The sequence below is a fragment of the Cyprinodon tularosa genome, unplaced genomic scaffold (genome assembly GCF_016077235.1).
Source record: "Cyprinodon tularosa strain WSP-4 unplaced genomic scaffold, ASM1607723v1 ctg356, whole genome shotgun sequence".
NCBI classification, from domain to species: domain Eukaryota; kingdom Metazoa; phylum Chordata; class Actinopteri; order Cyprinodontiformes; family Cyprinodontidae; genus Cyprinodon; species Cyprinodon tularosa.
Window position 1 is genome coordinate 478,475 of NW_024039070.1, and position 27,075 is coordinate 505,549.

Sequence of the window (27,075 nt, forward strand, 5' to 3'; positions counted from 1 at the left end):
GCACAATGTAACGGGAACATAACATTGTGATATAATATGATGTATTCATTTGAATTTATAAGCCATTTCCTTGTTGCTTTGTCAATGAGGAGGCGGCAACAGTAGCAGTGCAGTAACACAGTTTTGTACCATTTTATGACTTATATTCAACATCATCTTAAGATGTTTTTTAGCCAGAAGTAGATTAATTACCACATCAATTTATACCTTTTATAAAGGCACTGGAAACAGAAATGCAGTGGCAGGTTTTTACAATGCTATGGTCTAACATGCTGTTCCTCATGGGAAATGGGGTCTTCCTTGCAGCAAAGCAATACAGTCTTTGTCCACTAGGGAGAGTGAATATTGAACAAAGCTGACAGGTCTTGAGGACAACCTTGAAATAGATTAATATAATGTTATGTTTTCACAGTAAACACACATATAGATCCCAGAAGGAAGGTTCTGCATTGTCTAAATATCAACCCTGCACAGTTTCCATTAATATATATGGTCTCTCGGGGAAAGTTAGTTGCATCTACTTCCGTCTTTATAACGAATGGGGAAAGGGGGAAGTGAAATATGCCATAAATCAGCCTGCACATTTGTAGCTGTTTTGTTAGGTAGGCTTACTGCAACCCTGCTCAAAGTTGCTTAGTGTTGGTGAAAGAGATACAGACTCCATTGAGACATGAGAAAGATTTCATTCAACTAGTTGTTAGTTGACGTATAATAACAAAAGTTATGAAATTATTTTTTGGAAGAGTGAAAATTTACATTGTTGGTTCAACACAGATCAGTCTTCCTGTCTGCTTTTCAGAAAAAACTGCCCCAAAGCATAATGTTTCTACCCCAATGCTTCACAGTAGGTATGGGGTTCTTGGGACACAACACAGCTGGGTTTGTGCCAAAAGTCTTATTTCAGCTTCAGTTTACCATATTCCATTCTCACAATCCCCTTCTAGCTCATCAATATGCTTTCTGGCAAAATTCAGGTTTACTTTTATATAGATAACAAGTTTAAACATGTGCTATTAGCAGAGGTAATGATTGGAGGACAGAAGAGCTTTTAAAAAAGAAAGGTTAGAACATCTTGAAAGGGCCAGACATCTTGCTTATTTTTGGACAATTAGCTGTTCTCCACTGTGATTGGCAAATCAGTTCTTTAAATTACACGCAATGTGATATCCTGGATTTTTTTTATTTCTCATTTTTTTTCTGTCATAGTTGAAGTGTACCTTTGAAGAAAATTACGGATCTCTTACCTTTCTAAATAAGAGCACTTGAACAATCAGTGGCTGCTGAGATATGTCTTTTCCCCACTCTACATAAGATATGGACTTAAGGGACAATTGAAGCACTTATTATAAGAAAGAGAAATATGCTTTTAGAAAACAGAGGTTTAATGCATAAAACCTAAAATATAGCTTGGATAAACATTCCATCAAAGCTTTCCTTTGCCAGTGCAATAATTGTGTGTTTGGTAGTTGAGTACTAGACACATTTATATTGAAAAAAATGGCTTTAATTTAATATATTGTGTAGCTTTAGTTGCACTCTTTATTGTCAGGTTGATAAATGTTTCATACAAACTTTGATTCAAATAGAGAGTTTAGTATTAACTCTGTTTGGAGTTTAAAAATGGGCATACAGTTATGCAGTTTAATTGTGCTGCCAATTATTTCATTGTGCTGCAATATGCGTATTATATATTAGTTTCATTAATCCTTCACCAAACCTGGGAGTCATCATGTTGATTGTGGCACTCCGCCACTGCTTTGAGACATTTCACATCTGTGACTATGTGTCAGAGAGATGGATAATTAGTTTCTGGAATCCACCTGACCCAATAAAATGATTTTTATTTCTTCACTCATACCTTTGAATGTTTTAGTGCTCCATACTGTATTTTTATTTCCAATTGTTATCTTGCATTGGCAATGTTTCTATTTGACACTAGCTGTGCAAATTTAAGTAAGGGGTTTTAAGACCCTGTTATTTACTGGGATCTTCCTGTGTGTAGTAAACCTTGGAACTCAAGCAAATCCAAAGCAGGTTGTCTTTCAACAACCTGCAGGTTTTATGCACAAAAACAGCTGGATTTGTTTTTATCAGCCAGACATCCATGTCTGCTTTGCATTTATGCAGGAGTCGTATCTGCTGTCAGGGAGTCTTTTTTATTGCTCCTAATACTTAAAAAAAAAAAAAAAAAAAAAAAGTTTGGCACTGTGGAATAATCTGTGTGTAGCAAAGAGTTTCATTTAGGATAAAAATGTTTTTGTCCTTTTAGGTGCTTCATTTATTATTCCTCCATTAAATGAAGATGACAGCTTTAGTCTAAAAAGTTCTTCTAAAGTGATTCCAAACTTCTTAGCTCATTATATAAACCAAGCCTGGTTAAAATTTGGGTTGTAAATACCACAGTTTAAAAAGATCAGGGAGACAATTTAAAAGAACTTTGCATTTTTTAGACAAATTCTCTGGTTATTTTTTCAAACCCTAAACAGTCTTTCATGCTAATTCTTAACTTCATATACAGCGATGTAAATAACTATTTAGCTATTACAGATGTCAGGGTTGGTGGATGTTGTAATTGACCCAAATGCAGAGTAGAGGAGGCAGAAATCATTACTTGCAAAATTTAAAGAAGTACAAATACAAATTTCTTAGTCCAAAACCGATCGACAAGAAAACTCAAGAACCAAAAACTAGGAGGCACTAGTGAGGAATAAACCTAAAGAATGACGAGGATCCAGCAATGAGTAACTGAACAGGAGGTGTATATATGGGAGACAGAAACTATGGGAGGACTAATTTGCTGATAGGGGGCAGGTGTAGGCAGAAGTAACTAAAAGGATCTAAGGGAAAAGGAAAGGAAAAAAGGAATGGACACTCTGGGACAGCAAAGAATAACAAAGGAGAAACATTAGGATCTAAAAGTAACTTGAAAGGAACTTAAATACGGCTAAAGGGGAATAAAACTAATGAGTACAAAATAAGGAATGACCAAAGTAAAAACTAGAGGATAAGAGAAGAAACTGGAGATAACTGAAGCCATGGAAAACTTAACCTAAAGATAAGAGAAAAAATAACTATAACTAATCTAGACCAGGGAATAAATAGAACCAAAAATGTTGAAGAAAAGAGATAACCAGGAAGAGCAAAACTAAGAATAGTTAACCTCTAGAGCAGGGGTTGGCAAACCAAACTGTTCAAAGAGCCACATTGGACCAAAAGACAAAAAACAAAGCTGTCTTGAGCCTTAAAATTGTAAAAGTCTTATATAAGCCTTGTATGGCAACACAGGATCCAACTTTATTAGCCCACACTGCGTGGAGTTCACTGCTTCACAGCCAATCACCACATGGTTTGTATGTATTAAGTTTTGTTGCATTGAGGAAAATATAGAAACACGATAAAGGAATCTTTCTATAGTGGACATGTTTCTGTTCGTAGGAGTTGATTGAGTGATGAGGAACCAATCAGGAACTGACATCGATCAGAGCAGTGCTCTCTAACCCTGAAATCCAACATCACCAGTGTTTCTTGGTGTCATTTTTATTTTGAGGATTTAGGGGGAAAAAATTGAACAAAGTTTACATACCTGCATAAGATCTGTGAACTGTGTTCCATGCTTGATATAAAACTAACAGCAGTAGTGGAGTTCGGAGATGCAATCAACTTCTTAAATCCATCTTTGTGCTCCTCTAATTTATCCAGAAGTTCTGCAATCGCACTTTTTTGCTCACTCCCAACTTGGTGGTTGGCTGCATATTTAGCATGCCTTCCCTGGAAATGCCTTTCCAAATTAATCTTTTCATTTTTTGACAACTTCTCATTACAAGGCAAACATGCAGGCAATCCTTCTGCCTTGGCAATGAAAGGAAATGATTCTGTCAAATCTGCTCTTCTCAAAAGCTATCTTCCTTTTTTTCCCTTTGGGATCCATGGCCTGAGACACACCTGCTGGTTTGTTTCCAACAGCCACCACGCCGTGCTAAAAATGGTGTTGCAGGCTATGATGCAAATTTGTGTTGACAGAAATGCTGACATATATTATTTAAATTAATTTATTATACACATTTTTACAGCATTGGAAAACATAATTAATGTTTGTTTGACCTCCTGCACACCATATTCCACCATTTTCATAACTCTTTGAAAAAGCTCCAGGCAGCCGCAAGGGGAGGAGCTAAAGAGCTGCATGCTGCTCTAGAGCCGCGGGTTGCCAACCTCTGCTCTATGGCAATGTACACTAAACCCTAATACACCCTTGATGCAAGTAAAGAAGGCACATCATAAAAAATATCCACACCGTATGTAACAATTAATGCCTCACAAAATCTCCCTCATTTGCTTCATGCTTAGACCCACATGACAAGACATCTGGCTAAAAAAAACATGTCATGACGAAATAAAAAACATTGTGATTTTGAGGTTTTGATGAATATTTGCACATGGACAAACACCCAGTGTCAATATATATCCTTTACTTAGCCTGCAACTGAATAAATCTTTGCCCAGCACAATTCATTTATTGTTAAAAAAAAACAAAAGCATGTCCTGTTTGACCTCAACAATCAGGGGAGTTTTTGTTTCTGCACATTGCTTATATTGGCAGACAAACTTATTTACAATGGAGGGAGATGATCGTATGCTCTCACAGATTCCTCTGCCTCTATTCCAGTTAAATTATGTTGTAAAGCAGTTGGTCTTGGATATATATTTTGACATTTTTCCACAATAAATAAATAAATAAATAAGTAAGATTTGATCCAGGCTCATGAAAACTATACTGAGACTCAAATCATTTATTTTGGTGGAGGAAGTTTTTAACAGATACTTACTGAAAGCTCCTGATTTGTTCAGATAACTGAAACAGAGGTGATAGAGATTTGGACCTCTTTTTGCAACACATTTGCTCTGTAGTCTGTTCTTTTGTAGCCCCGGAGATGAAGGCAGGTTTATGGTTTGCTATTGAAGCCCATTATCATCCTTAATGGAGCTGACTAGGCTTCAGTTTAAAGGTTGTTACTTGGCTTTGGATGGATGAGTCTTGTCACCAGCACAACATCAGAGTTATTTAGCCAGAGCACTTGTTATGGGTTGTCATGGATTTTCCTGCAGGGAACTCCATTGTATTTTGTTATTTATGCTGGCAGTAAAGGCTAAATATATGAGCTATTAAAGGTCTTACTATACATACAAATCACACTGAAGGAGGCAAATTACATTCGGCTGATAAGACAACTGGTCTCTGAGATTTTCAGACTAAACTTGAATAAACAAGTTGTGTGCTGAAGTCAACATGTGCTTCAAGTACAGAGAGAAAGGTTTGATTCACCCAGCACTTATAGTGGAAATGGGCTATAATATTTGGATAAACGTTTAACTATCCTGCCTGCTGCTTGGCTGTAGCTCTTTCTAAGAGCCTAAACATCTGTCAGTCTATGGTAATTAACATGATCAAAGTGACACGTGTGCTTTGTCAGGAATTTTGCAGAGGGCAGTGTCATGTATACTCTAAATGGTTTTCTGCCATTATTATCATAGCAGTTAGTTAATTCTTTTGTTTAAATATTTTACTGCCTTGATTACTCTTTGCTAATTGAATAGCTTCCTGGACCTATACAGTTTTCACTGTTGCAGTGGCACACAAAATAAAAGTCATCATCCATTTTCCATCACACTAATCCCAAGCAGGGTCGCAAGGGGTGCTGGTGCCTGTCTCCATCTATCTACGGGCGAGAGATGGGGTACACCCTGGACAGGTCGCCAATCCATTGCAGGGCAACACAGAGACACAAAAGACAACCATTCACTAAAACACTCACACCAAAGGAGAATTTAGAGAAGCCGATTAACAGTCATGTTTTTGGGCTATGGGAGGAAGCCGGAGTACCCGGAGAGAACCTATGCATGCTCAGGGGGAACATGCAAACTACGGAAAGACCCCTTGCCGGGAATCGAACCTTCTTGCTACCCACTGTACCACTGAGCAGCCCTTCATTAAAATATTATAACATGCAATTTTGAAAACATTAATTTCAAAACAATAATACATGCTAAGCTGTTTTCTCACTGTATTTGGGGCTACCCTGCTGATACCCTGAAATGAAATAGAACATAGCTTAAATTTTCAATAAATCATTGTAAGGATAAGTGAGGCACTTATCCTATTTTTGTTTTGCTTTTTTGCAGAATTTTTTTTGTCATTATTACTACTGTTTTACAGGGAGAGAAAGAGACATCACACTTCAGATGTAACCAAAAGCTGTTTGTGTTTGTTTTTATATATTTACTATTTAGCACAGAACAGGGTCCTATCTAGGTAGGGATTTCTAAAGATTATATTTAAGTATTAGTAATATTATTATTCCTTTTTTTCTGATTCATCCTTCTCTTTCCTAATAGCATCTTTGCCCACTCCCATTACTTTCATTCATATTTGGTGGGGCCACCTTATTTCTCTCCTTAATATGACCCAGTGAGAGGTTGTGCTGAGCCACCTGTAGTCATGGGAGGCGGTGATGCACCTGTGCAGCAATGATGCAGCATTTTATGGGGTACAAAATATTATTTTAACCATCTGCTGGTTTGGCTTGGCAGATCAAGGCTTTGAAACCCTTTCAAATTTCCCTATGGTCACTCCACCTTTACCCTCAAAGGTTGCGCTCTCTGTCTGCTGACAGTAGGGTGCGTTTTCACCTACATGAAAGACTGTGTTACTCAGTGCGAAACTTCGTCAAGCGAGTCGGGTGGGTGGGTAGTCTCCTTTCATAATTGTAGGGGAAAGCGCACATGTCTGTGACTGTCAAAATTACATGTTTTGATAGCCTTGATTCAAGGTCCTTAAACAGGTTTTTCACATATACGTAGGTGCAAAGAAGGAGGTAAATATGTTTAAAACCTCTTTGTCCCTGGCTGTTAGACTGATTGAAATTCAGCCTAATGACCAGTGTGACGGCCTGTTATACTAAAATGTGCTGATACCCTGATTGTAGCAAAGCTGGCTGCCACAGAACATTGTAAAATCAACAAATTGGTAAGCTGGTGAAAATTCTCAGTCATCCAGGTCATAGTCATTTCCAAAAAAGTTAAAAAACAAACCTCGGGACAAGACTCTGTGGTACATTAACACCTTATGGACAAAGGACATTCTTATCAGGACCATACTTTTCACATTTTGGACAAAGAAAATTGGTGGTTTGAGATGGGTGTGAAGGAAGCCATATATGTTAAGAAAGAAAAAAACAACCTTAAACAGAGGGGCTGGACTCAAATTTCAGCTTTCAAAAACGTACAATGCACCAAATGAGTTGATCCCCTCCCGCTATCATCGCAACCCCAGGCCCTTTACAGGGGACAAGAATACATCACCTATTCAGCCGGGCCAACAATTCCCTTTAACACCCCCCTTTTAGAGACATAGACAGGTATGGGGCATTGCAGGCTAACAAAAGACACAAAACGACCCCCATTCCAAAGGGGTGGACCCATTCATCCATTTCGTTTTGTAAGTTTTCTAAAGGCTTTGTTGGGCAACAGTATACGAGCCTTGAACTCTACACTATTTCTGACATTTGAATTGAAAAAGCTTCCGGAATGGGAAGCGAAACATCTTCAAACTTGGAAACAAAGTCCAGTGGATTGTTTTTTATTTACTTTTTTTGGGAATAACTTGGTAAGTTTAAAGTAGGCTCCCACTATTTGTTTAAAAGTAGAGCAGTGCAGTGTGGTAGTAGTGCAATGGTGTGGCAGTCTAAAGAGAAATGGTGAAGAATTCACGTAGGTTTCCTCCAAATAGAGACTAAGAACAAGGAACTGAATCACTGGACCAAGGGAATTGGGAATAGAAAGGTAAGATCTGCTTTCTGTCAGGATAGACAAGGGAGGGAAATGTGATAGTCCTTTAGGATTAGGAAATAAAGCGAGCCACGCTGCAACATCCAGACGTGCTCCAGGAAGAATCTTTAGATTAAAGCATTTGATTAATGCAGGAGACAGAACAAAGCTACTGGAAGAGGGATTTTAAAAAAAAAAAAAAAAAGTGAAGCTGCTCCTTTTTCTGTTTTTAAAGTCAATTCAAATGTTTTTAATGTGCATGTTTTATATAACCATTAATCATTTACTTGTGGCATATGAATACAATAATGTGTATATTTAGTAAAATTAGGCCTTCAAGAAAATCTAATCAGTCTTTAGTGAATCACGTTGAAAAAAACAAACAAATGTTGTGCTTGTTCAGTTTTCTGCTGTTTCTCTGTGATCTGTGTACATTGACTCCAAACTTGCTACAGCGTCCCACAAAAATATAATCAGGTCGAATTTGCAGGGCCGTCCCATTGCCCTGCACCGCCATGTAGAGGTAGTGTAAACCGTTCCATTGACTATAATCGGTGCTATTTAGTTTATACTGGAGAGGAGTGAAAGTACAGGAAATTTTGAGATAGTGAGCCGCAGCACTGTTGCAGAGCCTCACCTGCCAGTCAGACTATCAAAGGAGAGGAGGACCAATTAGATGATGTATTCCTCTGATTTGCATCTTTTTACTGTAATTCATTTGCAGTGTAGACACTGAGTGGGGTGAGTCTCCTTTCTGCTCTGACTGTAGGGGCTTCTGTAAAAACTGACCACCACCATCTCACATTGTCTGGAAAGTATATAGACTCAGCACAGGACTCACTGCCTGCTAAGGACAGAAAAGGCTGATTAGTGTTTTCATTGTCATTAAAAAAGTGTTTCAATGATTTAAAATTTTGTCATGACACAAGTGCAACAAAAACAAGTTGATTTAATTTTTTAGTTTAGTTCCAAAATAAAAGGATTACCTAAGCAAATATTGGGTATTATCATCTGTACAAAGGAAAATATTGCACTGTGAAAGCACTGTTCTGTTTGCCACTAAGATAAAAATAAACATATGATTTCTTTTGTTGATTTATTCTCTCTTGCTTGGAAATGTAATTAAACAAAGAACAAAACAAACGAAAGGAAGCTCAATCAATCCCAGGCCTCACTGTTGCTAAATCAATGCCGATGACTGAAAAAGAAATCTTTTCCAGATCTCTTACCCTCTCTTAAAACAGTGAATACAAATTACTGTTGAGCTCTGGCTGAAGTAAAGCACATGTGCAATAAAAATATTTACTAATAGTTTTTTTTTCTTAACCCTTGTAGAACAACTGAGGGGAGAGTTTGATCCCCATACACTGTGGGTTTTATAGGTATGTAAAAGGCTCACAGCTGTGTCCCTTAAGTGTCCATCTGGAGATTGGAGATGCTGCAAGAGTCTGGGCTACCTGGGTTGGATTTTAGGTTATTTGCACCTTGAATGAAGAAAGAACTGAGTCCGTATACTGAACATAAAGTCTAGCTTCTTTCCAGTGTGTAACCTCAGAGCCTCATCTTTGCTTCGGGCAGATGATATGGTTCTGTTTATATCTTTAAGCCATGGTGTTTACCTCTCACTTGAGACAAATGCCAGCCTGGGAATATTTTTCTGACTAGTACTATTAGTATTATCTAATATTACTAATAGTAGAGTATTATCTAGATATATCTTTCACCACTGAAAATAGGTGATCAGTAACCTGTCTGCTGTAATGCTGATGCTGCTTCCGTGTATTTTTTTATTTAAAGACAAAAGCTCTCAATTGACTGGTCTGTCTACATTCCGTCCCTCTTGATTGCAAAATCTAGATCATAATTCAAGGAATTAGGTGCCCCTTGGGTTGGCTAAAATGAGCATCCTACATAGCGAGAATGAACTTAGCTTTTGAAACGGTGTGACGAGCTCTGCCATGCAGAGGAAGCGCTCAGTAGAGTTGCTGCTCTTGCATATTGAAATCAGTTAATTCGTGTCTTTTAGACATGTGAACAGGATGCCTCTTAGGTTATTAAAATGTATATATATAAGACATGAAGCCAGCATGATCACCTGATCTTTATTATCAGTGTATGGATAATTTTTCCAAGTATAAATCTGGGTCCTGCTGTTCTATTGTACTTGTTTCTTCTGTAACACAAGAGAGAAAATATTAAAGATTTTGTTACATATTCCATACATATTCCTGGAAGTAATGCCAGATGAATTTCCCTTTCATTGTAACAGAGGATATTAACAAGCGATTGTAATGAAGGAGTCTCTGAGGTACCGTATCATTTTATATTATTATCATTTATATTAATACTGAAGAGTGTCACCATTTACATCTGCTGCTTTCAAACAAACTAAATGTTTGCAAAGCCATCCCTGACCAGATTGTTTGTCAAATCAGCGTGCTGCAGTTTGACAGTGCCAAACCCTAATTTTAGCCAGACTACACAAACCACAGCAATGTGGGCTTTCATGCCAGGATAGAGCAGTTTCAATTTTAATTTTAACAATGCAACTAAGTGTTGTTGTTTTGTTTTTTTATTACAGAAAACAATGGTTTATTTTTTTTTTTACACCATTTCCATTTTGGATGCTTGAGGTCCAGTCCTTCAAAAATGTCTCCAAACCTCCAAACCTGCTATTTTGGCGACATTTTCCAATAAGCTGTGCACAAACAGCATTCTGACCATTAATTAGAGGTGAAGGTGGTGGGATGTTCTCAAGCAGAGCTCAATTTGTCTGTAATTAGTACAGAGACATGCCCTCAAGCTATTTTGGAATGACTGTTGCCAATGTCTGTTGTGTGGATTGCATTTTTTTTTTTACTTCTTTGTGATGAAACTTTCTTGAGAATATAATAGGCAGGAAGCCAAGTACTGTTGCTAAATTACACCCTAGTTCCTTTAACCGGGGAGGGCTGGTCGGACTAAGATGCCTGTCACTGACTTCATCATTACTACAGGAATGCTGTGGAAAAACAGAGAGTGGGAAATTAAGGGAGCGTAAGGGAGTGAGAGGAAAGGTGAGGTAAAGTCAGCTCGACAGAGAGGTGGGAGGAAACGCCGGAGACCCGCCTCTTTCCTGTGGAAGATTAGAGGCTGTGTGTGTGAGCACATCTGGATGGGCTGAAAAGACAGATGTAAGGATTGATGCAGACAATCTATTACCTACAGGTAAAATTGGACAGTTCTCTGCACTTTTTATTTATTTTGGAAGATAATTTTGGTGGATAATTATGGAAAAATCTGCGAAAACATTACACCAGAATTGATAAATCTCTGTTACAGTGCTAAAACAGGACAAATGACAAAAGATTTTAGTTAGGATGATCCTATTTACATACATTTCATTTAACTGAAGGAAATACAGTAATTTCAGATTGACAATCGCAACTTTACTGCTTTCTCTGAACAACACAGGTTAAAAACTATATTTACACTTTCAAATGTATGTATGCATTCCTACATGGTTTTTTTATTTTTATTTTTTATTTTTTTTTTGGAAGTTACAAAGATAAAGACAATTCATTAGCCATGAATATTCTAATGCAATATTTGCAGCTGAATATTTAAAGATTTTTCTCTGTGTAGCTGTCAGTAAACATGATTTGTCTTGAGGTGAAACACTCCTTACCTGCAGGAGCAGTAGCCTCTTTGCCTACAGAAAATTGTTGGGAATTTGTTTCATTATAGAAAATAGAGGAAAGAGAAAAGACTAAATGATGTCAGTGGTGAACATGCAATGCAGACAAGCTTAACTGTAATTACACTACACATAATAGTTACATAATAGTTGACTTGGGTTATTGTACTTGCACTGCAAAAATGTACTGACCTTACAAATGATTAAAACAATTACACAGGTTACACAGTAGTTGGCATGTGTTGTTGCACAGGGAGAGAGAAGAATATTGCACATGAGTGACAATAGGTCATGTTTTGCATAAGACGTCCAAGGAGGGGGGTGCTTACCCCTATCCCCCTTCCTATCACCTCTTCCTTCCCCTGAGTGAGTTGTACAGCTTGATCGCTTGGGGAACAAAGGAGTTCAGCAGTCTTTGTTATAGAACTGTGCCAGAAACACACCGAGCCCTACTGATGAACGAGTACCCGGTTTGGTTGTGTGTGCCATTTAAACTCAATAACTCTCTCGGTTACTATGCTCGGACCGATCTCGGCATGATTTTATTGAGTAGCGTGAACGGGGCTATTGTCGATAATGTCCAACAGTTTGTTAAATGTCCTTGTCTCTACCACCGTCCCCAGGTGGTTCCAGCTTCTTGCCAATCACAGAACACACTTGCCTCACCAGTTTGTCCAGTCTGGTGGTGTCCTTCATGGTTTTGCTGCTCCCCCAGCACACCATGGTTTGCAGCTTATTGAAACTGACAAACTGGTCCACCCCTTTGGAATAGGGTTGTTTGGCTTCTTTTGTTTGCCTGCAGTGCTCCATACCTGTCTGTGTCTCTGAAAGGGGGACGTTAAAGGGAATTGTTGGCCTGGCTGAATAGCCGGGGTTTTCTGTTCCCTCTGTAAAGGGGTTGGGGGGCCCAAATTTAAAGGGGTGGATGTGGACCCGTTCATCCGTTTCAGTTTGCATGTTTTTTGAGCAAAAGCAAGCCTTTGTTGGTCTACTGTATAAAGCAATTCAACGCTATTTCTGACATTTGAATTGAAAAAGCTTCCTGGATGGGATGTGAGGCATCTTCAAACTTGGAAACAAAGTCCAGTGTTTTTTTTACTTTTTTGGACTGACTATGATCTGGATGACTAAGAATCTTCACCAGCATAACTATCTGCTCTTTGTAACCAGGACATCACCAAACATGAATTCCTGTGTTGTTCACAAATGCATTATTAGTTTAAGCTGAATACATGTAACTTAAGTAATTTGATAAAATCAGGGTGTTTCTGACCAGGTTTTTAACTGCACTGTATGTACACTGGGTGTGTAATATGGTTATGTTGGAGTCAGCATTGGTTGGGAGAAAGTCAGAACTAATGCAATAAAAAACCCTCTCCTGCTAAGGTGGGTTCTTTGCTGTTTATGTATTCAAACAAGAGACAAAAGGTACTCAATAAGCTTGTATAGTAGTTACATTTAATTTATATTCTAGAGTTAGCAACCAGAACTACAGTACCACTGTTATTTGTGATATCCAAATAGACAGGGAAAGAATCGTTCCAAATGATACGGCAAAAAAAACACCATAAAGGTTATGATTCATTTCTTCAATACTTGTCCTGGGGTTCTCTACTGTTTAGGCAGCCTGATGACAAATGTAGATAAGCAAAACAGGAAATAATTAGATGGATTAAATAGTAAAAAAAAAAGGGTGGCTGTGCAGTTGCTTCATTTAAGTACAGCAAATGTTCTTTAATGTATTAGAGGAAATGTCTCCAGTTTCTGCTTTGGAATTTATCCAATGTATAACTTGTATTTAAAAGATGTGAAATGCTATGATTAATCTTATTTTTGGGATCACATAAACACGCATCAAGGCGTCCAAGAGATGTGCGGAGTCCTCAGATTAGCTCATGATCCACCTGGATCTGTTGTTATATGAACTATAAAACACTTCAACACCTGGAATGTTTCTCAAACTCAGTAATGAAGGATTTCCTTACTTTAACAGTGGAAATATGTATTCTCACCCAACACTGTTAGCTTACGAGTGAGCTTATATTTCTTTTATGTTGCTATCGCACTTTATTATGATGAAACCGGTGTGTTCTAAAAAAAATGTGAATATTTTGGCCACCTCCTCTGTGATATGCAAACAAATGCCAAGTGTCTTTATAGAGGCCATATAATTATGTTTGCACCTGGAGCATCTAAAGGACCTTCAGATTCTTAAGACTATCCTGGGATGCTGGCCCCTCTGAGAAACTTGCACAACCTAAAAATACATAGTGGTGATTATAAAATAGTGTGACATTTAACTTTTCACTGTGAGGTTGCTAAATGTAGACTAAACTGTTTATCTTTTAACATATGCATTTCCCTGACACACCTGGTTAAAGAAAATCAACCCCCGGCATGCTAGCAGCAAGTGATTATCCACCTTTTTAGCCTTTAGACCATTAAATAAACTGGTCCATTTCCAAAAAAATACATTTAGACAATAAATAAATTTTACTGCAAACCAACAACAAGGATGGAACACAAAAACACACCTTAAAACATTTGGATTATTTGCGGGTGTTTCAGCTTCATGTTGAAATAGATAGGATGGGAGAGAAGAAAACTAAGCCAGTTGATCCTAAACTTTAATTTACTTTTCTCTTCGGGCACTTTGTTGGCTTTTTTGTGATTAATCACTGCTTTTTGGTCTCTTGTTATATGGCATATTGAGATATTTCTGTTTTTCTCTAATGATTTTAGCTCTAAAATACAGGTAAAACAATAGCAGCACAAAATCTTCAACGGTTAGAATTTTTGTAGGGTTTATTTAAAACATCATATACGTAATATTACAACAATCAAATATCTCTCTAATAAGGATTTCTGGATCTTTAAAGGTGTCTGTGTTATCTGTATTACTTTGTCCCTTGTTAGTTGGAGTTTTGTTTAGATTGGCTTGCAGTTCTCATAATAATTAGGCCACCACCATATTTATCAGTTGATTTAGTGTTTTCAGGTGTAAAAAGCTTTACCTTGATGCTCAAAGGCGCGCCTCTTGTTACTGTGGCCAAATAGCTTAATATGTGTTTGATTTGACCATAGAATATTTTGGCAGGATGTACGTATGTTTGTTGCCATGTCAGATGGATCACATTATAGTCATGTTGGAGCAGGGTCATTTATGGTTCGGCCCCTTCTCAATCTAGAATGATGTCCACATTGTTTCATTGTTGGCTGTTACAGTTTAAAAAATTGGAGTCTACCTCAATTTGAATTGCCCATAAACTAACCAGTTGCCTTTTGCTTTTCCAACCGCTCACATGATAAAGCCTCTCGTAGGCTTCTACGTAAATCATTCCATCCCTATTTCTAAGGGAATGCCCTGAAGAAAAGAAAATTGTTTTGGCCACTTTTATCTGCAATCTTTTTATGATGGTCTCACTCCAAAGCTCATGACCATAGACAAGGGAAGGAACATAGATTGATTGAAGGCTTTGCCTTTTGACTCAGTTCTTTCCTCACCACAACAGACCTGTACAGCACTTGCTTCACTGCAGAAGTAGCAGCAATCCTAAATCCTGTTGAAAATGGGTTATCCTTATATTACTTACATTATGGGTGTAAGTGAGGTTTTGCTGTATCATGAAGTAACAAGATGAAATGTATGTCATTTATGTTTGCTTTGGAACCAACTTGGAGGAATGGTCCTGTGGAAGGTGATGATTGGGTGATACAGAGACTTTCCCTGCATTGTGCTACATGTTAGTGCTGACTGATGAGGTGATATGTTTGCACATGAGGTGAGACCCGTCCTGACCCTGCATACTCTCACCTCAGACTCCCTAAAGTCCTAGCCTGGGTTCATTTGCAACAGTTTTTAGAGGTTGTCACTCAGCCTTATATAAAACACCAGATGCAGTCTGGCTACCTAGAAACACTTGTTTTCAGCTCAAACTGTGAAGGTTTGATTCAAGTTTGGGATCATTATCTGACCAGCTGTTGTAGTACGACCAAGTCTTGTTCTCACCTGCAATCACAGCTGAACCTGTCCAGTATTAGGGCTGCTCTGCTCTCCAGCTTTAGACAGCTTTTTCTCAAGTCAGGAAATGACGAAGTCTGTTCAAACATTCACGCGGAACACCTAATAAAAGACAACCAAAACCCTGGGAAAAAAACTGTTAGCACTGGGATAGATGCAGATTTTGTTTCTTCGGGAGACTTCCAGATAACCAGACTGGGACCTTTCAGCACCATGGGAGATAAAAACTTTGGGTGGATTTGCTCAAAACACTGATATTGGCTGACATATGTCTGAGTCATTAAGTGAGAAAAAGTGTTAGTCCAGCAATGCATGTTGGGGGAAGTTACATAATCAATTTATCATTCAAACAGGCTTAAATCTCTGAATTAAAAAGAAAAACTTTAATCTAAATGAATAATATCTATACCTGCTTATGACAAAGTAAAATTACTTATTTATAAATTCTAATCATTCTGTCATGATAGGCTTAAGAGGCTGAACCCACATGCAGAACACCACAGGAAGCTGAGTAAAAGTTTAACAGAGTTTATTGGAAAACACACAGAGTAATTAAGAACTGGTTCCGGTACAGGTTCGGGACTGGAATCACTGACATCTACAGAGATGGATAGTTTGATTAGCCAGGCAGCGAGATGGCTTGTCGAGTGTGTGAATTCAGAATGTACCTAGATGAGGTTCTGGCAGATCCTTTGAGAGAGGGGAAACCGGTTGGGTCCAGAGACTGTAGATTCAGCAGGGAGCTCAGCGGCAGCAGCGTCTAGCTTCTGACTCGTGAGTTTCAGACCTTGACTTGGTTTCCTAGCTCTTCCTTGAGAGCTGTTGGAGGAATCCAGACTGATGTCTCCGGGTTTGGCTTCCTTGGGCAGGCAGGTACTGTTGGTTTCCAGACAAGCTCATCCAGAGCTTAGGACTTTGATCAGGTTTCCTATAAGGCAGAGAAGACAGAGGCAGGTTAGAATCTAGTTTCTCTTTAGAGTCTACTAGGATTCTATAAATTAACAGAGGCTTAGGTTTTGCTAACCAAACTTGGTCAACACTGCGGCGTTGAAGGAAGGTCTGGCTGCTGCTTATATAGAAAGGTCTCCTGATGGGCTGATGAGCTTCAGGTGTGCTGGAGGGCTCCAGCCCAGGAGACCCACAGCGCACTATGCTGGAGAAAGGTGGTACATCTCCAGATCCCAACAGTAACCCCAGTCCCTAACAGAAAACATAAAACAGAAGAGGATCCTCGGCACCCTCTGGTGGGCAAAGCCTCAGGATCCCAACACATTCTTTTAGTATTCATCTATATACCACCACAACTGATGATTTTAAATGCCTGATCAATTTCCTCACAAATGGCTCTTTTTGTTCTTTCAATTACAGACTAAAAGGTAATTGCATCAGTAGAGCAAGGGCTCATTAAGTACTTTTTAGATTCTAAGTGTAAATAAATGTTTGGTGTAAAATGCATGTTGATTTTTAAGATGGCAAAAAAAACAATTTGTCTTTAAGAACAGAATAACTAAAAACTATTTGTGGAAAAAAAAATTAAAATGGACACGGTGGGGCAGGAGGGTTATAAATCTAAGGTCAAATTTGCACATTTATAGGCATTCACATATGGACACAAAGTACTATAATCAACTGGTAACAACGATTACCACCTTAAAATCATTTCAGTTTAAATGACAGTGTCCCTACTGTTTTCCCAGGTTATATAGACCAGAGAGCAACACAACACTAAGAACCTAAACTATATGGGAATGCTGGGAAAAAAAGCAAAAAAACTGGAGAAACAAAACTTAAAAAAACCCATAGACCGTAAAATAAAACGCAGAGAAAGATGTTCTCAGTTTCTAATATTAATAGAAGACAGGCCCTTATATTGATATCTTGATTAATTTCTTGTTATCTTACTGTTATAAGGAATGGAAAATAATTTAATGTGTAATTCTATGAAGAAGTTATTTTAATTTCTTTCTAATTTAAGGTTAACCCAAAAATGTTTATCTTGCTGAGCAATGTTTACTGAAAACTTCTGTGTGCTGTTTAAAGAAAGGAGAAGACTGTTTCCGTACCGGACACTAGAACAGAGGCAGAGATAAATGCCTCCCTTCCTCGCCTGCATGGTTGTCAACATCTGGTCACTAATGATGCTGCAGAGCTGAGCTCAGCTAATCAACCAGACAGAGATGGATCAGGACTGCAGACCTTGCTGTGTCTGCTGACTCCTGTTTGTGGTTAGGTGTTTTCTCTCAGAGCGGCTGCCAAATTGTGCACATTTGTCTCCAGCAGAATGCTCAGAGCACATTGGTTGACTCAGAAAAATCTTAAAGAGGAGCTTAGAGGTGCAAATCAATTTACAGCTTGTATATCTAGCTGCTGTATTTAATTACCAGTTAAATGTTGGAAAATTAAGAATCAAGGAACACATTGTACCACCACAATCTTTAGCGTAAAGGATGTTATATCTTATTAGAATCTGTGAGATGCTTAAAAATAAGAGAGAAAAACTATAAATACAGGTAATGGGATGGACAACCTCACAGTGAAAAGCAAGAAACTTGCTAGCTTTCGCTTTCAACCTGTGTTATGTTTGTTGGAAATGTTGTCAGCCCTTTGGAGAGCTTATAGCTTCTTCTAAAGATTCTCTTTTCTTTGAAACAAACACAGAAATTGTGTTTTTAGTAATACCCACTGGGATAACCACAATCAGTGCTCTAATCTCTAATATAAGATACTAAGGCCAGGTGAAACTGTCAGCTCCATTTTAGTTTTTTCTTTTTTTTTTAAATGTTTTTAAAATCCTGTTTTACAATGAAAGTTACAAACACAAAATAATAAAAAATTACGATTTCCCAGGTAGAAAAAAATTGCAAGGAAACTCATCTTAGCTTGGAACAGCCACAATCTCTTTGTAAAGATAAGAAAGGGACTTTTTGCTTGTGTAGGAAATTTGGAAATTATATTTTATGCATCATCTGGGCGAATTTAATAGTTCAGTGTCACTTCTTGAGAAATCTAATATGCTCCAGTTGGGTGGATCTCAATTCTGAAACATCCTAAGATAAACTTTACTTTATTACTGCCTGTATTTTGAGATTTAGTGGTACATGATTTGTGAGAATCAAATTTGTTTCTCCAAAACACACTTTAACAATCTAATCAGAAATTCCAGGATAGCGTGTAAAATCATAAGAAAAAAAGGGGCTGCACACCAGTATGATTTAGAAGTATTTTTTTCACTCCACCACTCCCTTTGTTTATATTTCACACAGTGTCTTAATTTCTCCTGACATATGGACTATTAAACCCTTTGCTGCAGTGCTCCCTGGGGTCATCTTTCATATTTCTTAACTACACAAAGAGATTATGAAAGCGGAAAGGATTAACTTGGTGCACTTGGTGTCTTGTTTGTTTCTCTCCAAGAGTCAGTCGGGAGCAGAGACCGTGCCAGGAAGTGTTTGCAAACGAATCACTGAACTTTGTGTGAGTGTGATAAGAAAAGGTTTAGTCTCTGCCCTGCTGCACTCACTGCAGGGGTATCTCTAATGAAGAGCTCTGGCTAAGCTGCTGATTGGACACTAATGTTACTGCGGGGTTGAACAGGTCAAACACATTATCACATTTTTTCTTCCCCTCGAGCAGGAAGAATTAGTCAATTAGATCAAAGAGCTGATAGAGTGTAAAGACGATGTTATTTGCCAACAGAGAGTGGATCTTGTTCATCCTCTGTCTGCACACATACAGCAGACTGTCTGCTGAAACCATTGCATGCACTGCAGATGAAAACATGCTCCTTAATGTTACAGAGCTGAGTGGAAGGCACTGGTTTGTAATTTCAAAGCAAGCTTAATTCCTTGCAGAAAAAACATCTTGTCTTGGGAACTGATCTTAAATGTTCTTTACTTCTGAGGGACAAGAAGTTCTGCTGCCAGGGGAGGAGTAAGACCTATATTTCCGGCCCAGATCCCCTTTTTTTGTAATTGAAAACAGCCGTCTACATGATCCGGACTCTGTGGGGAGGCTCTGCGGGATGCACTCTCACATGTACACACATACACACTTCCCTTTGTCTCCGCAGCTTTCCCTCATGTGGACTGACGTGTGGGACGGGTGAGAGGGGAGGGGAGACAGAATGTGTGTTCTCCCCATCTCAGTGAAAGAGTTTATATTGTTCTTAAAACATGTAAGGGTGAACATGCAGATCTTATACAGTAACATTTCATTCTCAAAGAGTAGATTGTTTGAGTCTGTGCACACATGTAATCCGCTGAGAAATGCCCACAACCCAAAACAGTGAAATCATGGGCACAAAGGAGAAGGAAGGGGGGATAATTGAAGCAGTCTGAATTTACTCTGAACCATATGCAGTGTGTTTTATATTATCTGTTGCTGCTTTCTAGGTTTATATATAATGTTTATTTTTATGTATTGTAATAATAATCCATTGGATTTCCTGCAGAGGATTATGGCATCTACAGTTATGTCATTGAAGCTGTTTAAGAGGAATATGGCTATCTTGCCTCAGCTGTGGTGCAGGTGCTATTAATGGCTTCTCTCAATGTTGCATTTGGCATAGCTGGGGCAGTGAAAGGAAAGACATGCTTCCTTGTGGCTAATGAGGTGCTGAACCCAACCACTTATTTGTTTTAAAAGCACCTGGGCCAACCAGGGCAAAAGTGGTCTAGAGTTCTAGACAATGGAATCAGTCTAGTGTTGCCACAAAAGTCCACCCATTCAAAACATCCCAGAACTTCAAGACAAAAAAAATCCTACACTCCATAAAATGAGGTAAAGGCAGAACAAGAGCTGAGACAGTCTATTCTCTTCAGACAACAGACTCTTTTGTTTCTCTTTACATGCCTCTAGTCCACAGCTTTGCAGAATAACACAATATAAGAGACAATGGGAAAGAAACACAACTTAGTGAGGAAGCAGCAAATATAACACAGACAAAAGCTGCTGCTCTTACAGTTGATTTCCACCTTTCTCTCCCTAGAAAGTTTTTCAAAATAAAGAGCTTCTCTAATGGATAGAAAAAGCTCATTATAAGCAGTTTGATTTAAATTATGGATAGATTATTAGATTATGGATGGTATGTAATAGAACATATAAATTTGAAGTGAAATCGAAACCATACATGGTTTTTCCACATTTGCTTTCACCCACTTTGTTCTGATCCCTAAAAATAAAAGAAAACACAAGTCTTCAAAAATCTCACACATTGCACCTGTGTTCGATATAATCTGTGCATAAATTAGGCTGGTTAGTGAAGGCCTCAGGGGTATGTTAAATCAGAACCAGCATTATTTCAGGTGCACACAAGCAAGACATTTGAGTTTAGTTCCTCTTTGACCCCCATGAAGACATGTTGAACAAACGTATGTGAAAAGAATTTTGTAGAAAAAAAACATTTGCTTCATTATGGTATATTGTTCTGAGTACTCTGGGAATGTTTAATGCTCATAGCTTTAGTGAAGAATCTGTATCTATGGGGGCTGGTCTTTGCTAATAGTACTCTTTATAAAAATAAACTGTGTGAGATCTCTCTCTTGGCTGCCCTTCTCCTGACCAGAGACCTGTAAAGCACCTGGATAGAAGGTCAGCACTGATGATCCTCTCTGCAGACCTTTTTGCTCACTGCATTAAAGGTCAGGATTGCATAGAGTTGCTGAGATGTTTAAAATAGGGATAGATTATAAAACAACATCCTAAGCTTTGAAAGAGAAGCGGAAAAAAGGCATTCTTTAAAGAGACCAACTGAAAGTTGAATTTGCAGTGAGGCAAAGGCAATGTAGGGAGGCAATGAAAACATGTTGAAGTAGGTATTTTGATCATATGAGACCAGAGCACTTTTTTAAATCTAAAACCCTAATTATAGCTGAAAACTAATACTTCACAGCATCCGTAACACACCATCCCCTCTGTAAATTATTGATGTGGAAGCTTCTTTTTTTGGGGGGATGTTTTTCTACAGCAGAGACAGGAAAGCTTCTCAATTGATGGAGCAAGACTGAAAGAAAAGTAAATGGATAAGATATGGGTCCCTACAGTCAGAGCTGCAGTGGAATAGTTAAGTTCAAATCATACAGCACCAGTTACAGGCTGGATATTGCATTTGCACAACAAATTGATTGATTTAAAACGGCCCAGTCAAAGATCAGATGTAAATCTAACCAGGAATGTCTGGCAAGAGTTAAAATATAAAGTTCACCGATGGCTTTCATCTAAATTGACTAAGCTTAAGCTATTTTGCAAACATGAATGTGCATATATGTCAGGCTCTACATGTACAAACCTGATGGACACCCTGAAGGACTTTGAGCTGTAATTATTGCAAAAGTTAATTCTACAGAACTTGGACTTGGATCTGCAAAATACAACTGCAACTTTAGCATTTTTTTATAATCATATGTTGTTTTCTTTTCATCCATCTAGCAATCAGCCTCCTATTGATGTTTTTTGTCACACAAACATACCAAAGAAGTACATGCATGATTGCATTGGTAACACAACAAACATTTGAAAAGGTTTAAGGGATAAAAATACTTTTTAACCCCTGTAGGCCACTGTCACATTTTGGTTTTTTAAGTTTTTTTGTCTTGTTGGTACATATTGGATTTTTTTCCACAGCAGTAGGTTGTGGAAAAAAAATCCAATAGTAGTCAACGGTTACAGCATCAATGAACTGTTTCTATGTCTAGACTCATAAGATATAAATTAAGTGAACAAGAAAATTTAGCTTTATTTTTCAGAGAAGGAAAAGTTTATGTTTCAAAATTACTTTATCAGGAATGTAAATCCTAAATCTGATCATCACATTTTAAAGGTGAGATTGTTTCTGAAACTTTTCATCTGAGACATTATTTGATGTTATTTGGTACTTTGTTGTTTGTCACAGATCCAGGGAACCAGGCCTTAGCTCAAGAGGCTGTCAGGAGAGCATCCACATCAAGGCGTCCGCCAGCGCGCACAGGAGAATCTATCTTAAGTAAGACCAGTGAACGTCTTCCTGTTCCTGCATAAAAACAAGATGATAAGGAGATACCCTGATATCTGCATCCTCCAGCTTAAGAAATCCATTTTCTATTTTTTAGGTTGTCTCAACTGCAGTAGAATCACAGCTTTAAGCGAAAAACTCAACTCACTGGAGGCAAAGGTGAAAACTTTATATGAATTATTTATCAAGATCATATCTCTTCTTTATTAGAGGATACCGTTAAATGACCTGCGGTTGTTTTTTTCTTCTTCCCCTCAGGTTCAATTGCTCACAGTACCAGAGAGCATATCACATCGCCATCTTCAAAGTAAAGGGGGAACTGCTCCAGAGACCTCGCTGCTGATGGGAGCAGTCTCAGCTCAAGGAGCCCCTGGTGAGCGGGGACCTGCAGGTAACCCATGACCATATGTGCTAATGTAAATGTATGTACCTTTTCCATTAATTGGACTCTAGAGCTTTACATTTTCCATACTTTGACAAGAAACAGCGCTTCCTTCCTTTCTTTCAGGCAAATATGATCATTATTTGCAGTCTGTTACCCGTTCAGATCTTTTTCCTGCATTTTCTGTCATTTCTGTTCACAAAATCAATGTCCTGTGTTGAGTCCAACACATTACAAACCAAATGATCTAAAGGAGTGCGTATTATTTAGTCTAACTAGTCTATCAGAACAGATTTTGTTTAGACCTTTGGGATTAAAGTGGGTGTGTTAAACTCTACTACTCTGTGCAAAGCTTTTCCCTAAACAAATTTTCTTTTTCTGTTTTTTTTTATTAGTTTTTTTTTTGTTGGACTTGTTAGTTTGTTTTTTAACTAGTGCTTCTGTTTTGTCTTTGTTTTGTTCAAATTAAACTGCAGTACAAGAGCATCGATATAAGGCCTAAGCAGGAGTTTTTCTCTGAAACTATAAGATGATTTTTATTGGTTTATAAAAAGACCTTAAATATGATTCTCCATGAAAGAAGGTTGTCAAAGACTTTTCAGACCATGTGCCTCTTTGGAAATTAGACTATCAAAAGCGCATCTTGCAGCTTTAAAAGAAACTTCTTATCGCAGGCATGGATGAAGAGATGCTGAATTTGGAAGTAGAGAACAAACCAATTCTGTATGATCCTAATTATACCTATTACAAAGACTCACAAGGAAAAAAATATGCTTGGGCAGAAACCTGTGTGATTGATGCTGATGTTTTAATTATGTCGCAATAAATTAAGGGTTCATTACCGCATGTTTTTCTCCTATGAATTAAAAAATATTATTGCGCATGCTCTCCTCGAGCTCCAGGGAAGTTGGAGCGGAGCAAGATGGGAGGAACCGCTGAGGCTGTAGGCTTTGCCTTGTGCAGGAGGTCTGAAATGGAGCAGGGCAGAGCAGAGCAGAGCGGTTACAGAGGATGTGGGATTTTGGTGTAAATGCCAAACAGAACAAAGAATGTAGTAATTAACTGATTGGGAGCAGGTGTAGACAGAAGGATCTAGAAGGGAGGAAAGGAGACTGACACACGGGGGAACAGACAGTAAACGAAAAATACATAAGAACTCAAATACAACCAGAAAAACAACTAGAATAACACAAAACGTTAATGAAACAATTACCTAGAAAACACAGAATAACATTAGTCAAAGTGTAGCTGAAAACTAAGAAAGAAAACTGAAACAGAACCAAAATGCCCAGAAAAGGAAGAATCATGACAAGTATATACTATAAAATGCGTTTTTGTGTAAGTCCTGCAAACTGTTACAAATTTAAAATCCATGTTTCAATTATACACTTATATAAGAGCTGTATCTTCACCTAACACATTGGTTCATTTCACAGGGAAGCTGTAATTTAGGCTGAAATGCATGTAATGCCTCTTAGGAATTACACTTCATCTTCTCCAGGTGGCTTGAATTCAGATTTTTTCACAGATATGAACCTCCAAATGAAGGAATCTCCTGTTTCTTTTTCAGGTCCTCAGGGTGAAAAGGGCAGAGATGGACTTCCTGGCAGAGATGGTAAGTTGTAATTGTAGTTGCACTTCAGCTGATGTCATCCAGGATGTAACGAGGTAAGGGATTCCTGATTACTCCCGATTTATTTATTTTTTTTCCTTAAAGGAAAGCCAGGAACTCGAGGGCTGCCAGGTCCCAATGGGGCTCCAGGAGAGGTTGGAGCAAGGGGTCCCCCAGGAGCTCCTGGATTGAAGGGACCTCCAGGACCAGCAGGTCAGAATGAACCAGAGATTTACAGCCATCTTTCACATTAGATATCCCAGTTGATTATAAACATATTTAGCACTGTACACGCTTCTTAAAAAAAGCTACATGGTCCTGCAAGGCATTTGTTTACATCTCAAACTACTCATTACATTCTCAATATGACTATATGGTTTTTGACAATAGAGCAGCAAAAACAGCAGATGATAAATTTGACTTTTGATACTCTGCAAAAGGCTATTTGTCGGAGTAAGATTTTTGATCTTTGGTCAGCCAAAAGACCCTCAGAGCTGAAAGCTGGAACATTCCAATGGCCTTTGAGGTCTGCTGGTTGTTCAGTGAAATTTCAACTCTATCGGTTTGCTTTTAAGGTTAGATATTTTTAAGTGCCACTAAAAGTTTTATTTAGACTACTTGCAGTGCCTTGCAAACGGACACAACCCCTTTAAATCCTCATTTATCTCCACCAAATACAGGCTACATTGTGTTTTAGTGGGTTTTATGAAACCGACGCAACACAAAGTACCATAGTATATAATAGGCGAGTGGGAGGAAAACAGTGGCAGCTGCTGCTTTCTGAAACAGTGCATATTTTACCAATAACTTTCCGAAATTTACAGGGGAGGTTTAGCCTCTGTAGTATTTATTGAGAAATTGCCTCTGATGGAGAATTATTATTATTTTAAGCATGTTAAGCTTTTCGCAAAAAATCTGAAACGTGTTACCAGCTTTTCACATCTTAAGACCTACCCTTATTACCTACCCTTTTTTGCAAAATAGTTCAACTTAAGTCAAACTGAGTGAAGAGACTCTCTGAGCAATTTTCTAGTCATAAAACAGATTCCTAGTTGAATTTAGGTATAATCTTTGACTGGGCCACTTTAACACATGAATATCCTCAGTCAATGCTATGGTCAGGCTATTACAGATTTCACTGCAGAATTTTCCAATATTTAACTTTGTTCATTATTCGGTCAACTCTGATCAGTTTCTTCCCCGTTGCTGAAGTAAAGCGTTCAAACAGCGTAATGCTGCAATCAACCATGTTTTATGATATGGATGGTGTTTTCATGATGATGTGTAGAGCAAGCTTTCCATCACAAACAATGTTTTGCATCAGGTAAAAAGGTTCCTCTTTTAGAGTTCAGAAATCTCTGCTTCCACATCTAAATCGAACAGGGGAATTAGATCCTCAGCATGCTGTCAAGTTCTCCAGAGTCCTGCTTATCACCTGAGTATTTCACTAAGGTGTTTTAAAGCAAAAACTCATCTAAACGATGTAGGACGAAGGACCTCAAGGACCAGAAAACGAAACCATAACTCATAAGTGCTCGAAATCTGCTGCAGTTGCCACGACCCTCTTGTCTGGATTCCCCAATTATTGCTGTCTTTACATTGGCCTTTCATTTCCTGTGAACGGCCTTGTCTACATTAGTTTTGCGGTTCCACCACACCCATTACATGTCTGGATGATGGTTTTAATCCTTATGATTCTCCACCTTTGAGATAATATAATATCATAAACTAAAGCTGTTATCAGAATAAATGGAGCTGAAAACAATATACATGCCACATAGACCTTTTTGTTCTCCTGACGATTTTTCATTGTCCTGCCTCTTCACAACAGTGTGCTAATTTTTGTTGGTATATTTTATAAAATCCCTTTGAGATGACAAAAAAAAAAAGAAAACGTTTGGAGTTAATATGTCTTGAGCCACAGCATGAACTCACATCTGTGTCCTGCTATTCACTGTCATCAACACGGAGTGAAATCAAATCATAAATATATCCTTTAAATCCAGAACTCACTTTTCATTGTAGGGGGATAACAGATGACCTGTTGAGGAAAAGTTAATCCACCTTTAGCTGTAACTGTAAAGACTAAAGTAAATGGCAGTCTAAGTTGTGCCACAACATCTGCTCTTGCTATTGACTGTTATTCCTCTGCTTTGAATCACGAAGGGAGTGTTTCTCCTTTCAGGCTAACGTATGAACCCTGTGCTGCACAGGCTGCCAGGTGAAAGTGAGATTTAGGACGAAACTTGAACTACAAACCCACTTTCTGAGCATTCCGTAAAAATTCAAAAAAATATCCACTGGACTTGGTTTTCAAGATTTGAAGACGTTTCGCCACCTCTCCAGGAAGCTTTCTCAATTCAAATGTCTGGATCCGCAGTGAGTTTGAGTCTTATATAGACAACGCCTTGTATCGCTTGGAAACATGCAATGGAAACCGATGAATGGGTCGTTAGGTCGTTGCACTTTCTGAGCAGCTCCATGTGACTTCAATCTGAAGTAAGCATGAGCTATACATATACAAATCTGAGCTCCTTATGATTTCCATATGCCTGCAGTGTTATTGTTTTTT

The 27,075-nt window shown here is 38.2% G+C and overlaps 1 protein-coding gene across 3 annotated transcripts in view; it reads left to right on the forward strand.

Annotated features, from left to right (window-relative positions):
• emid1 (EMI domain containing 1) overlaps window positions 1-27,075 on the forward strand; it is an 81,926-nt gene that overhangs the window by 37,099 nt on the left and 17,752 nt on the right. For all 3 annotated transcript variants that reach the window (XR_005281677.1, XM_038295469.1, XM_038295468.1), the window contains exons 4-8: window positions 22,411-22,500; window positions 22,607-22,668; window positions 22,768-22,900; window positions 24,462-24,506; window positions 24,609-24,716. Coding sequence is in view for 2 of the 3 variants with exons in the window: in XM_038295469.1 (XP_038151397.1) it covers window positions 22,411-22,500; window positions 22,607-22,668; window positions 22,768-22,900; window positions 24,462-24,506; window positions 24,609-24,716 (438 nt within the window). In the remaining variant the exon portion in view is untranslated. The remainder of the gene's footprint in view (window positions 1-22,410; window positions 22,501-22,606; window positions 22,669-22,767; window positions 22,901-24,461; window positions 24,507-24,608; window positions 24,717-27,075) is intronic.